Raw genomic sequence first — 14201 nt, forward strand, 5'->3', positions numbered from 1 at the left:
AGTGAACCACACCAGAGGAATATGCCTAGAAAAACATCTGTCTTGTAAATTTGTGTAAAAGAAATCAGTTTTTCCCGTCAGACAGATGAGTGGGTGGTGGTTTACTGAAACTGAAGTGCACTGTTTACTAAGGATTATATTCAGTTTTCAGTTAAATTCAGATAAGATCTTTTCCAAGTTCAAGCAACTCCCTGTCCAAATATGAAATAATAGAAACGAGTCTAGACATGTCTCCATCTTAAGATTTATTGACAACCAACACATTTATCAGGCTGGGTGTTAAAAGGCTGTCAAGATTTAAGCAGTTGCAAGAACATCTGGTAACTCAATACACAACAGGACATAAGGCACAAACACTTTCATTTGCTTTCACTTTGCACTTCATGCACAAGCAGTCTGTGTAGAGTTATGGGTTAAATGTCACACATTCTTTACAGATTGCAGTGCTTGGCCCAATGTTACATCAACAGAAACCTGTTCAGCAGAAACTCTGGAGCTGCAGCTCTAATTGTGTTGCACAGCAGGTTTTCAAAGATCGATTTACTTTTGAAAAGTGTTGCTACATTGAGAATTAATGGAATAATTCAGGTAATTCACTTACATGGCAGTGGTTTTGCACTTAATGCAATGAAAACATGTCATAAAACTGCATTTTAACAAGAAACAAACCAACATAATAATTTTCAAATGATGTACTGCAGAAAACAAACATATGAAAAGTTGATTTAAAATCTTTCATTCAATGTGTTCCTGACGGTCCATGGATGTTTATTGCACCAAGACATTTATTCATTTTTGCCCTGAATTTTAGAAAGTGAGGTTGTTTTAAATAATTTGCCTCTCCATTGTGTTTTGTTGTCTCACACAAAAGTTTTAAACATATTAAATTTGAGCAGTGAAGAAATCTTGATGGGGTCTCTGCAGAGCATCATCAGGTGAACTGAGCCAGCAGTTTAATTCCAAAGGAGAGGAAAAACTGTAGTCATGAGCAGACGATCTACAAAAGACACACAAACAATTAAAAATGTCTGTTTTTAGTCAGCAACTTTTCAGCTGAATTAAATGTACCTGGTGACATGAACGTTTTTGTGGTTGATGATCAGTTTTGTCTGCTGTTGGTGCGCCTCCTCATAATCTACAGGCTTCAAAGCTGCAAAACAACAAAAACAGTTAAAAGGCGACACCTCTAGCAACTAGCATACCTCAGTTGGAATTGTTGTTGAAATTATGTTAGTCATACATAAATATAAAAAATATATAAAGCAAAGTTGTAAAAGCACAAGCGAATGTTCACTCACCTGAAATTCCCTCTGCGCTGCTGACAAGTGGCCATCGTACCAAAACGGGCCAAAGGAATTTGTGGCCGTTCTTCACATGAACTAAGATGCGCAAGAGCATGTCATCAACGGTAACGTTGATTTCTCTGTTACTCCTCTGCACATTTACACTAGAAACATGAACATAACCTGGTATTAGTTTATGTACTTATAGATTTGTCAGATTTTGGTTTATTTCTGTCTCTTTCCGGATCAATGTTGGGATATAAGAGGTCACAACTTTATAAACCAGGTAAAAAAAAGAAATTCTGGCATGAATGTTATAGCTTTAGGCTCATGACTTTAGCATTAGGCAGTTGTAATTGTGGCTGTCGGGTTTATTATGAACTAAAAGAGCAAAGATAAGAAAATCAACACTAGATCTGGATTCTCCACACAGCTGTTTTTATTTTTTTGTACTAGTGTTTTTTTTATTTGGATTGCTTTCTTTTGTTTGACCTGTTTTTAATAACCATCAGCTCTTGTGCTGTATAGAAATAAAATGGTGTGGTATGTTGTGAACACCAGATCACCAGTTTTCAAATGCAGGTTTAGCGGGTGAACAGCTGCTAATTAACATAAATAGCATTTTGGACAAGACTTTCTTTTTACTTTGGAGCTCCCTTAACCACAAAACATCTGACTGAATAAATTTAAATAGCTTAATTGCACTTATGTATATTTGCATGGACCTGTATTTGTGTAGCAATTAACACATATTAATTACAATCAATAAGAGGTGATATTCCATACAAATATGAAATATCAATCTGATTGATCTTTGAATGTTTAGTCAGAGGATTCTAGGGTTCTTGGCTTACTCAGGGACCATAAACACACTTCGTATTAATTCAGAGTCAAGTATATAGTTAACACTCTCACGCTCAAAATAAGTTTTGATACAAAGATGAACAACTAAGTCCTTCAACGGTACGTCTGAGTTAAAAAATGCTCATGAACTATGCATGTGGAGTAACCAGGTAGGTAGGTTTTAACGTTGCAAATCTGCAACGCCTGCCTTCAAAGGGTTAAAAAGGAATTTTATTCTTTTCGAAACTAATGATTATACATAGCAAGATGTGAATAATGAGATGTGATGGAGTGGATATGCGGTGATGGAATGTTATGGGTAGGTGGTGTGATGCAAGCTAGATGTTTATCAGAACCTTTGTATCTGAAAGAAATTGTAAAATCTGGGTGTAAACGAAGTAGTTGTCTGCTGTAAACTAGAGAGTTGATTATTAATAAAACAGCATCAGGCGCAATCTGTTGTGTCTACAAACCCTGGTGGAGACCCCCAGCAATCCGGACTGTCAGAAGTCGGGTGGACCTCATGGCACCGGGATTTTGTAGATTAAACTCCGATACAACCCGTACAGCCTTGAGATGTCTCCAGGTCAAAACAGTAGCTGGAATGCTTCTTTGCATCCAAAGTGGATGTGGCTCTTAGGGAGCCGTCTGGCGGTGTCAGCTTGCAGCGTGCAAACAGGTTTCTGACTGCATGTCTAAAGAGATTTCTCAAGGATGCTTGTTCCGAAATGGCAGGTTCGGAACTCCTCTAGAAACTGAATTACTCGGGAAGTAATTCTTGTTTTATCAAACTACTTTGTTATGATTTCTGGCGTTTTCTGTCCAATCTGATTGTGCCATGTCTGGAAGGCTTTATCAAAACATTCCTCAGAAAGCCACACCTTCCTTCAGATACAAGATTCATAACACTGTGAATGAGAATCTTTAAACTTTATGTGAGGCGAACCTTAACCTTAATTTGTATCTTATGAAGACGTGTATGAGTGTAGATTGTGATTAACTTGTTAAATCAAACACATACTGATCATAAGCTCTGCAATAGATCATTGTAAGAGCAATATTCATTTCAACTTCATTGATTTAAGCACAGATTATTCATTTAAACATCTTGTTCATTCAACACACGATTACGCAGAGAGATAAGGGCTTTTGCGGGAGACCTTGACAGTTTATTTATGTTTGCGTTGAAGAACAATAAGTAAGCAAAAGGTTGATTTGTGCGTCTGAATCCTCCAGCTGGTGTAACCTTGACTTTGCAGCTCTGGCGTGCATTGAAAGGTTACTGTGTCAATTCTATAGTGAAAATGTACCCTTTTGATTCATTAAATTTGTGTAAGGAAGTATTTATTATTATATTAAAAATTTCATATGAATACGGCATCTTAAATACAATTATTTTCTGCAGATTGCAACATTTCAGAGTCACCTTCCATAGCTGATGATTTCCTGTCCAGCGTAGCGTGTTACAGCCTGTCCCTTTTGAACAGTTACCATCTCTGTTTCAACCTCAATATGGTGGTCAGCTGTGACGTGGATGGCAATCTTTGTGAATCCCCCATTTGTTTCTGAGTCCAGCTCTCCATTAATATGCAGCACTAACACAAAAGAGACAAAATTAAGCTCAACAAATCACGGCATAATTGTGAAAAACCAAGCAAACAACAGTGAAAGATAAAAGTTGAACACCTTGACTGCACAGACAAAAACAGAAAGCATTTCTCTTTGGGATGTGCAAAGATAAGTGTTACTGACCTCTGGTGGGATAGTAGAGAAGTTTAAGAATAGCAGGTCCAGTGATGTCAAAGCACAACGGAAGAGAAAGATTCTCAGTTTTTAGCAAAAATCTGTGAGTAAGAGGAGCTAGAAAGAGAAACAAAGTGTTAGACAGTTGAAAATTAGGCTTCTTAGGTGTGTTCTTGCTGTGTCTTATTTCTAATTCCATGTTGTAGTTCTTTTTATAAAACACAGAACAGTTTTGTTACCTGTTTTCCCGCTACGTTTCGTTTGTGGCTGCGAAACAAAACTGTTCTGTGTTTTTTTAAAAAGAACTACAGCAGGGAATTTGAAAATTGGGCTGTTGTGAAAAATAAAGATCATTGATCACTTGGTTCAGTTTTAAGTTCTACATGGATTTGATCAGCAAAAATCACTGAATATAATTTAATTGTTCATTATCATCCATTGTTATTCGGTATATTAGGTTCAAACAATATCTGTTATTAGTATTTCTTTATATCAAGGTAACAAAACCAGACAAAAAATGGGGTAACACTTTACAATAAGGTACGCAAAATTGTGCTTCGTTATTAGGGAACGACGTAGAGGGTAATGAGTAATGAAGCAGGGAAGAATGGGCAGTTAACCAGTAGTTACTGCTGAAAAGGCTCATCAGTCTTGTTCAGGGACCAATAGGTAGTTAACCAGTACTTAGTGGCAAACACCCATCAGTCTTGTTCAGGGACTACTAGGTAGTTATTTATGAAAGCAATAAGGAATGAATCCCAGATGAATGTAGTGCCTGTGGACTCTCTTTTGTAAACTTCATGAAGGATGCAGATAGTTTGCAACATCACAGTGATTTAACATCTCTGTTTCATCTTGATTTCACGGTACAATAAGGTACGCAAAATTGTGCATCTTGTAGTCTTATTTCCTGAGTTTTGGGCATCTTGCCTCTGACTGGCTAACAGCAACACGACTCCAACACTGACTCTGTTCACTCTGCAATGTTGACGTTTTATCTTCACAAATAACACAAGCCTGAAGGAGTTCTGCCCTGTTAAAGATTTGCTAATGCTAACAGTTAGCTTCAACTAGCCGTGAAGTGCTCTGCTCTGTCCTAGCCATTAAAAAAACAACAGCCTTCCCCGTCATGGGCCAAGATGGGTGAATCCATGAACATGAACAAAATAATGAATGAATTTTCAATATGACGCACACATGTCACTTGCTTTTCTAATCAGAGCGTTTCTTTTTTCCAGTCGATGGCTACTGGAGGAAACAGGTAGAACAGTATTTTCATGTTCAGCCTGCATAGTAAATTCAGAGTAATCAATCGTATTTCAAAAAATAATAAGTAAAAAACTGTTTCTTTAATCATCACAAGCAAATGTTAAGATGAACTAGTCATATTTATTGCATTATTCCACTGGATTTGTTGTGAAAGCGGCACAATAATGAGATGAAGAGTGGTAAACCATTTCAGAAAAATGATCAAATGAAAAACATTTTGCAACTTTTCACAGAAAATAAATTGTGAGTTCTTTCCTTGCAATAATTTACCAGAGGTTGCAGGTGGAGGATGCTTTGCAAGGAGACGGGTGGAAGGTCTCAAACCTGCCACAGAAAATGTCATATAAGGTTATTAAATATTATAATCTGATGAAGTCTTAGTGTCATATAGGCTAATTAACAGTTTTTAGGTTATAATATTTCAAAAATTTGTAAAACATTTTAGTTGAAACTTCAAATAGAATCTGGATGAACTTTATTTTAAAAAAAATTAAGTGAATATTTAAATACTCACTCTCATATCGTATGATCTTAAAATCACGTGGTAATGAAGCGTAAGAGAGACTGTAATCTGAAACATAAACAAATTCCTAATTAAAAACTCATATTCTCATAATGGCATCAAATTGGTTTCATCAAGGTTCTAAAGATTGTAACTTAAATCCACCCAATCACGTCTTTAACTGTTAATTTATCTTTATATAGAGCTACACTGCTTTTTTTTTACTTCTAAAGAGAAATGGTTGACTTTAATTGAAAACAAAACAATTCTTATGTGTAATGTTGTATTTTGTAGGGATGGGACAAATTACCTTCATTTAGAGGAGGAGAAATGTGTTTTGATTTGACTAGAAAAAGGAAAGCATCGATGAGTCACAACAATACGTTGAACAATAGTACACTTGAAAACAAACAACAGAGTCAAACACCCCAATGATTTCTTCCTATTAACAGTAATGTCTTCAAAAATCAAATAATATAAATAAAAAAATACGCGTAAGATGAATTTATAATAAATGTATGCGAATTCTTAAATTTTTACTCCACTTGACTACTCTGTGCCTTTGTGAACAATTCAACACAGTTATCCAATACGGTGGCGTATTTTTTTGTGACATACGCATTTTTGCAACCGAAAAAAAAAAAAAAAGATAAACTATAAAATCTCAAATATCACATTGACATTGATTGACATAAAAGATGACAACAAAAACTGACAGTTACAAAATCCAATCAGCAAATGGAAAAGATGTGAGGAACAAACAAAAGAACCAAAATGAAGCAGGCATGTCTTGATGAAAAATCAGAGTCCAGAACAGTCAGCTGCTGGTAAGGTAAAAAGAGAAAATGTTCACAGTTGTAAGGAAAAGCATTAAATGTGACGATCTGAAAAGTATTTGCTTGGTGAGTACACATCCGGGGTTCCTCTAGCAATAAAGTATTACGGTGGTAGTGAGCATTGGCGGCTGTGTGTGAGGACAGGGGGAGTGCGTAAGTAAAGCAGGTAAAATGTAATTTTGTTTGTGTTACCATTTAAGTCTTTTACTTTTCTAAAGGCTAAGAAGAGAGTGGAAAGTTGATAGCACTTATACCAACTAGTAATTTACATTAGAGTTTTATTATCATAAAGTGTGAGTTAGTATTTTTTAAGTGAAATATATCTTACCTGGACGGTTCCTGGTTACATGTCCATTTTTCTGTAAAACTGGACGGTTGCTATTCAGTAACAGTGAATGATGTCTGCCCCTGCCATGACTGTGTTTAAATGAGATGTCATAACCACGTTGTCTTTTCCCCTCCTTGGGTTTGTGAAGGACTTCTGTTTTATTCTCCTGAGGTTTGGTGACCACCATGGATGTGAGTGGAGTCACAAAACTGTACTTCAGAGACAGCTCTAGAGTCTCCTTCTTCACTTTTTCTTTCTCTGGTCCAGACAAAAGCACCCTAGATCACAAAATGTTGTTAAACATAACAGTTGAGAGAAGAAATGAAAATATCATAAAGTAATGACAGGTGTTATTTTGCTAACACTTGGCTTGGTGGTCTTTAAGTCCTCAAAACTCTAAAAAGTGTAGTAAACATGTGAACTATTTAAACATTTACTCTTTTTCCAGAAGCTGTTTCACTTTCAGATAGGCCCAAACCCTCTGAAGAAGACCTTCAGCCACTGTTTCAGTAGAGGGCTCCACAGAGGGCTTTGTGTTGGAAAATGTCACTTTTCTGTTACTCTGTCATGATGCAACAATCAGATTAATATCAGTTTAAAAGTATATTCACTATTTTCTTAACTTTAGACGTGTTGTTGTATTTGTGAGGATTGATTCTTACTGAGATGGCCACAACTTCAGGAACGAAGGTTTCGATGTTATTGTCCGTGATCTGACCGGCCACCACAATCTCAGAGCCATTATAATACTGACTGAAGTTAGTCTTGGTCAGGTTGGTTCCTCCCAAATAGATCATAGTCACATCTGTTAACAGAGGAGTGGCCACTTCTTCATAGAAACCCTGGTGAGACACAGGACTCAGAAAGTATGAGTTTTTCCATCTCCACACACAATAAAGGTCAAGCTGAGTCTTTCTCCTGTGTGTAAATGTGGCAGAGTACATTGCTAATGCGAGGAAACCTACCTGCAGCTGTAAATCAGCATCTGAATCTTCATATATACGTCGTGCAACACCGTTGTTCTCCAGTGACATTTTCTCTAGGAACTCAAACTTCACATCAAACCCAAAACCAAGACAGTAGAGTGGGAATTTCTCTGCAATGGCCCTTCTTGCATTTGATTGTATAATTTCAGGATTTGTTACTCCTGCAAAGACACAATACATTTCCAGTTGGGATCATATTTCTAACTGGAGTTCAGAAAAAATGTTGTTTCAATAATTATGAACGTCTTGCACAAGACAAAACATAAGAACAGTATGGACACAGGTGATGAGAGAAAGAGGCATTAAGGGCACGGCTGTTACTGAATGCTGCTTTACAGGTAAAGAAAATCCACAGTTTGGGAAGTCCTCGGAGAGTGATATACAGTTATCTTTATGACAATTCTGCCAAAACATTTAAGCTCCTTAGGAAAACTAAACAATAGGCATTGTTGAGCAGTATAGAATTTTAATCTGGCCACCTTCAAAGAGGCAGACTCTTGGGGGTAGGTGGGTCTATCACCTTGGCTGCTTAAGTAGTTGTTGTATGGTCAAAATATGCCAGGGGAGGTTCAGATTCACCTTCAGGACCTAGATGGTGAAAGTGATTGTCTTATCATGTACTATGATATAATGTAAGCAATACGTCATTATTTTTATTATTTTTGCCAAGCACGCCCCCTGCCTTGCAGAGCCCTGTGCAATAGGAAACCGAGTGCCCCAGAACTAACCAACAGCGTTAGCCTACCGCTTACCTGCTTCAAATTTAAGGACGTACCGCGGCTGATGCAGAGTTGATGAACATTTCACAGACAAGTACGTCTTTAAATTATAAATATGTGAAAACTGTAGCATACCAATTGGCCAAGTATTTCTTCAAATGCCCAAAACTTAACTTCTTCATAAAGTTAAATCTGACACTGTGGTGCCGATATGAAGTCAATGAACTTGTTCCAACATACTTAACTTATGTCAGAAGTCATCAAGGCTGCAGAAGACGCAGGACCTCTTGTCTATCCTCTTTGAATAAAGTTTATCTTCCCTGGCTCATAAATGATGTTATAACTTTATAAGTTTATATAATCATATTTTATTGATTGGGCAATATATTTAAAACCAAAGTGTTTTAACAATGTGTCCAATACATGAATGAATGGTGGATGAATGTTTTATTCCTGTAATCATTTATTTTAGAGCTTAAATTACACCAGCTTAGAAACTGTTGCATTTCATAATGTTAATCTATCAGTACAAACACATTAATATTACCATATTGTTATTAATGGTTAATATACTCACTTCACATAACTTTAACATTTTTACTTGGAACCATCCTCTCTTTTGACTCAAGGTCAAAGCCTCTTTGCAACGCTTGCAAGTGGCATCAGATGCAACAACTCATCAGACATGGAACGTCTTACTAGCAGACCCTGGTAGCGTCTTGTGGCCGGTGATAATTTAATTCAAAGGGAACTACAATCCTTTGAGATTCCAGGAGCCAATCCATCCGGTCACAAAACGCATCTGGCTGCCTCTCCTCCAGACCACCCAGAGCTTCCAACATGGGTATCGTAGATCTGCAAACTAGCGTAGGATGGCTTTATGAATAACTGATGGCTTGTTAAACCATGCAGTAACACTGATTTTGTTATGGAACTTTTATATTTCATTATTTTAGTCCTTTTAACAAATGTATTACATTATGTCTGAAAGCATTCTCACACACGCACGCACGCACGCACATACGCACGCGCACACACACACAAACGCACGCACGCACACATGCATGCACGCACACACATACACACACACACGCACGCACGCACACACACACACGCACAAACCTCTGCTTCTTTCCTTATCTCATGTTATAAGATAAACTTGCAAAGCTGAACTCGGGGTAGTTGCCTTGTGCTCTGCCACAGATTGCAATTTGGTTTACTTGTCTGCTTATTCTCTCTCTCCTTTTCTCTTCAACTGCAGGAAATGAGTTTATTGATAAATATATTAATAAAATCCCCAAAAGATTTTCAACCCAAACATCACAAATTTCTCAAATACTTAAGAAGGTTTTGCTACATAACATCTAAGCTTAATCCATCTTTTCATTCATCGTCTCAGTTATCTTCTCCAACCATCATTCATCATGATTTGTTCTGTGTCATCATTAGTTTAGAAATACAGAATTAAATTCATTTTTATAAACCATGTCCAAGAAACATGAAGTCGTCATCTTAAAAAACGATCGACTGACTGTGTGAAATACTTGTCAGCCACTAGATGGGGACATCGGATAAGAGAAATACTCCGGAAAGAAACTTTAAGTCATCAAGTCAGCTTGTGTTCTTACAACCCTGTTCCCTAGGAGATTTAAAGGGATGCTGCTGTGGACATGCATCCTCAAATTCATTTGAGTAATGGGCCATTGTCCAGATAAAAGTACCTGTAGACTCGGTCCTCATTTAAGAATGAACATTAAACACAATGCGTGTTTTCATTAACCTGAGGTGGGGTCTCCATCTGTGAGAAGTATCAGGATGGATGCTGAACCCTCTCTGGGATGTGCATTCAGCATATGTGCTCCTTCCAACACAGCGTCATTAATGTTTGTTCCTGAAAAAGATGGCAGACTGTTTTAACCCTCTAGAGGCAGGCGTTGCAGATTAGCAACAGTTGCAACCTACCTACCTGGTTACTCCACAAACGTATGTCATGAGCATTTTTTAACTCAGAAGTACCCCTGAAGGACTTAATTGTTCGTCCTTTTATCAAAACTTATTTTGAGCCTGAGAGGGTTAATGCCATTCTGCTGTCAGATATTTACATTCTAGTATTCTCACCTCCACTGGCTGGAATATTTCTTGCAAAGACTTTGGCTTCCTCCAAATTTTCACTAGTGGCCTGAACAAGTTCTCGTTTCCATTGAGAAATTGAGCTATCAAATGTGATGAGACCAAAGAAGTCATCTTCAGCCAGATCGTTCAAGATATGGAGCAGAGCACTTCGAGTCTGTGTAAAAGAAATTATGTTTTATTTTGGCAAAATCTGCTGTACTCTCAACATTTTGGATAAGTATTTTCATAGAGCACTTGTTTTGTGATTGAAAAATACACAATAAAAGGATTCACCTGTTGAATTTTTTTGCCGAGCATTGAGCCACTTTGATCAATGAGAAATACAATATTCTTTGGTAATCGAGTAAGGCTCGATGGAGCAAAATGATGGACGAAGTATCCGTCTGATGTCTAAAAAAAAGATACAAGTCTTATATATCTTAAATCATTTAATAATCATTCAGACCTGATGTCTTCAGCAAATAAAAAATCTGTTTTACCTTGATGTCTCCTAGTCCATCGTCTCTGTTGACGTCGTAAACAATAACCAGATCTCCATTCATACCCTGCTCCCCACAGTTGTCACAGGTTTTCTGCTGGTCCACTGTTGGATAGAAATGGACCCACGCCTGCAGACCACAAAGATTAGGTTTCACATGAACTTTATAATCAATGATGAATTTATTTGATTTATTTCTACATAAACAAGTTGTACCTGTTTGTCTGCATGAGTTTTGGTGATGGCATTTGCCAGAGCTTTAGTGCTCAGTCCTCCTTTCACATCAATGTAACTGATGCCAGCTTTCTCATAAATGTACACGTCAACCTGGTCGTGAAGATAATAAAAGAGTTTATTAGCATTTGTGAAAGCAGCTGTTGTTTTTGTCTTCCTGGATGATCAACATACTTTGAAATCTGCAACCGGCTGCATGGGTCGAGCGTGGATTTGCAGCTCGTATTTACCAAGTGTGCGTTTCAGTAGTTCCTCGTAGGTGAGCTCAAACGTGACCTTTTTGTGGGCCGCCACAGTCACGGAGGTTTTAAAATCCTCCATGGTCCTCCCTACAGAGCTACAGGAGAACCATCAATCACTGCGTGAAGCTGCACTTTTATGAAGCATTGTGTTTTGGAAACCCACAATTAAGAAAGTTGACAAAATGTTAATATAGACGCAAAAAGAGACGCTGCCTATTTAAATCCATCACAATACTTACCTGACAATTCCAGCACTTTGTCCCCTGGACACAGCCTGAGTGTACTGCTGCTGAGCCTGCTCCTTAGTTTTCACAACCCCATCGTACACCTGACCGTCTATAAACCTGCAGATGACAAACATAATGCCTCGTTTGAATCTTGAATGTAGTTTCTATTGGTAATTTGAATTTTCAAATGATCTCTGCCAGAAACAATCTTCACATTCTGAATCTGCTGATGAAAGCGTTCTTGGGAATCTGGACATGGAATTCGATTTCCCTGGATTCATTCCTACTGTTGGCCACACGGCTTGTGATGATAGTGGTGGCATAACGGCTGGTGACAGTGGAGTTAATGTGAAAGCTTCTGATGTCCCAGTCATCCTGTGCAAACACACAAAGCAAACTGGCAAAGAGGAAAGTAAATCTGCGAAAAGCCAGAGGTCCAAAGATCTCTAAGATCAGAAAACAAAGCGTTGGAGTGTTAAATCTCATTGGTGCAGAAGCAGAAACACCTTTGTGAGTTTTTAACCCAAATAAATAACATACATATTTCTTTAAAAACGTTGTTTCAAGTTTGATTTAAAAAACTGAGTTCTTCATTCTTAGTTATTGATCATAGTTTCCACACTTTTGAACATAATTTTTTACTTCAGGGTGTAAAAACCTTCTGTTTCTTTTGAAAACACCTCATTTTAACTCACTGTTGTTGCCATTTCTTCTCCATATATTTTATTTTACTGGTTTCAAAACAACAAAAACCTGTGGAGGACTTTGTTCTTGCCACTAATTTGTTAAGTTTAATTTAAAATGATCATATGGTGAGACATACATATTATATAGATTCTGTTGAGAGGTTGTACCTTGTTTGGTTGTGAAGCAGCCAAAGTCAGCAGCAGGCCCAAGAGTGTGAGCTGCAACACAGCTTTCCTCATGCTTCCTCAGAGAAGACTCGGCTCAAACTGTAGTTTTCACTCAAACGCAGTCAACATTTATGATTCAGCGAACATTGATTTTCTCAGTCTCCTCCTTCTGCAGCCCGCGTCATTTACGGACATAAAATCAAATTCCCCTCAAAGCAGCAATCTGCCGTAATTCACCTGTGTGTGTGGGTGTGTGCATGTGTGTGTGTGTGTGTGCATGTGTGTGTGTGTGTGTGTGTGTGTGTGTGTGTGTGTGTGTGTGTGTGTGTGTGTGTGTGTGTGTGTGTGTGTGTGTGTGTGTGTGTGTGTGTGTGTGTGGGCGTTTGTGCGTGTTTGACTTTTACTGTTGACATTCAATGTCCAGTGTAGGCTGGAATTACTCACAGCTCTTGTTTGTGTTGTGTTGACGCTTTGATGCTCCACCTGAGAGTAAATCTGTAAGGCTTGTCGCCAGCATTCAGACATCAATTCTGTTTGCTTCACAGCCAGACAGGACAGGGGGAAAATGAGTAAATAAATAAATAAAAAGTCACAACTCGTGTTATGCTATGTTTAAAAATGTTGCTTATAAAATTGTTTTCTAATCTGATAATTTAATGCAAACATTTAAAGGCAGAAAAAACAGCAAAAATAACGTATAGAAAGCTTGAAGAACATGGTGTAAAATGTGCTGCCACCAGTAGCAACAATTTTAAAGACAAACAATGATTATTTAAAAAAAAACTTTAATTATTGCAAGGCATACAGAAAACTCTAAATTCTACAAGTTTTCCAGTTTTCAGTATTTTCATTTTTGTAGATTTATTTTATTTTATTTTATTTTATTTATTTATTTTGTGATGAAGAAATCTCAGTGAAAAGAACCAATCAGAATTTGGTGCCAGCTGCTGTTTGAACAAGCTACAGTAACCACAGATGTCATATTGATGTCTGTGCTTGTTATGGTCGCTGCCTGATTGGATCCACAGGACAGGAGCTTTGTATGTTTTTCAAGCCTGATCCAGCTCCCAGCAGCAGCTCTGCCCCGCCTCCCTCCTGCTCTCCATTCCAATAAACCAGTGTTGGGCAAGTTACTTCAAAACTGTTGTAGTGGCTTCTTTCCATTTAAAACGCTGCTATGGGTGAGTGGGCCTGCCTCTGACGCGTCTTCCAACAAACCATTCAGATTCTTCTTGTTTTTTGGGATGATTTATGTGTGGGTAAAATTCATAGGTTGAGATGGAATTAATTGGCTTCTGTTATATTAACTAGTTTAAAGTAACATGACGATGACGATGGTCAACAGAAAAGTTTTCAAGACAACTGCTCACAAATGCAGCTGGACACTCAAATGACAGATAAGAACTCGACAACCACGCCCCCCTGCCATCACCTGCGGCATGATGAAAAATTAAAACACCTGCGCCATAGTAACAAACAAAAAACATTCAGTTTGGCTCCTACAATACCGGTCTCTAATTATTA

At 37.7% G+C, this 14201-nt stretch overlaps 1 protein-coding gene across 1 annotated transcript; it reads right to left on the reverse strand.

Annotated features, from left to right (window-relative positions):
* Positions 1-232: 232 nt before the first annotated feature.
* Positions 233-12835, reverse strand: LOC107385126 (inter-alpha-trypsin inhibitor heavy chain H3). The gene is made up of 21 exons (XM_015958789.3): positions 12678-12835; positions 12038-12198; positions 11836-11940; positions 11529-11691; positions 11337-11447; positions 11122-11250; positions 10916-11032; positions 10628-10796; positions 10290-10400; positions 7770-7951; positions 7467-7646; positions 7242-7366; positions 6805-7082; positions 5951-5986; positions 5653-5709; positions 5409-5462; positions 3879-3986; positions 3553-3721; positions 1299-1447; positions 1069-1150; positions 233-997 (listed from the first exon to the last, which is right to left on the reverse strand). Exons 1-21 carry the CDS (start codon positions 12747-12749, stop codon positions 883-885), a joined length of 2673 nt encoding a protein of 890 aa, XP_015814275.3. The 5' UTR covers positions 12750-12835; the 3' UTR covers positions 233-882.
* Between the last annotated feature and the right edge of the window lie 1366 nt (positions 12836-14201).

The sequence above is a fragment of the Nothobranchius furzeri genome, chromosome 3 (genome assembly GCF_043380555.1).
Source record: "Nothobranchius furzeri strain GRZ-AD chromosome 3, NfurGRZ-RIMD1, whole genome shotgun sequence".
Lineage (NCBI taxonomy): Eukaryota > Metazoa > Chordata > Actinopteri > Cyprinodontiformes > Nothobranchiidae > Nothobranchius > Nothobranchius furzeri.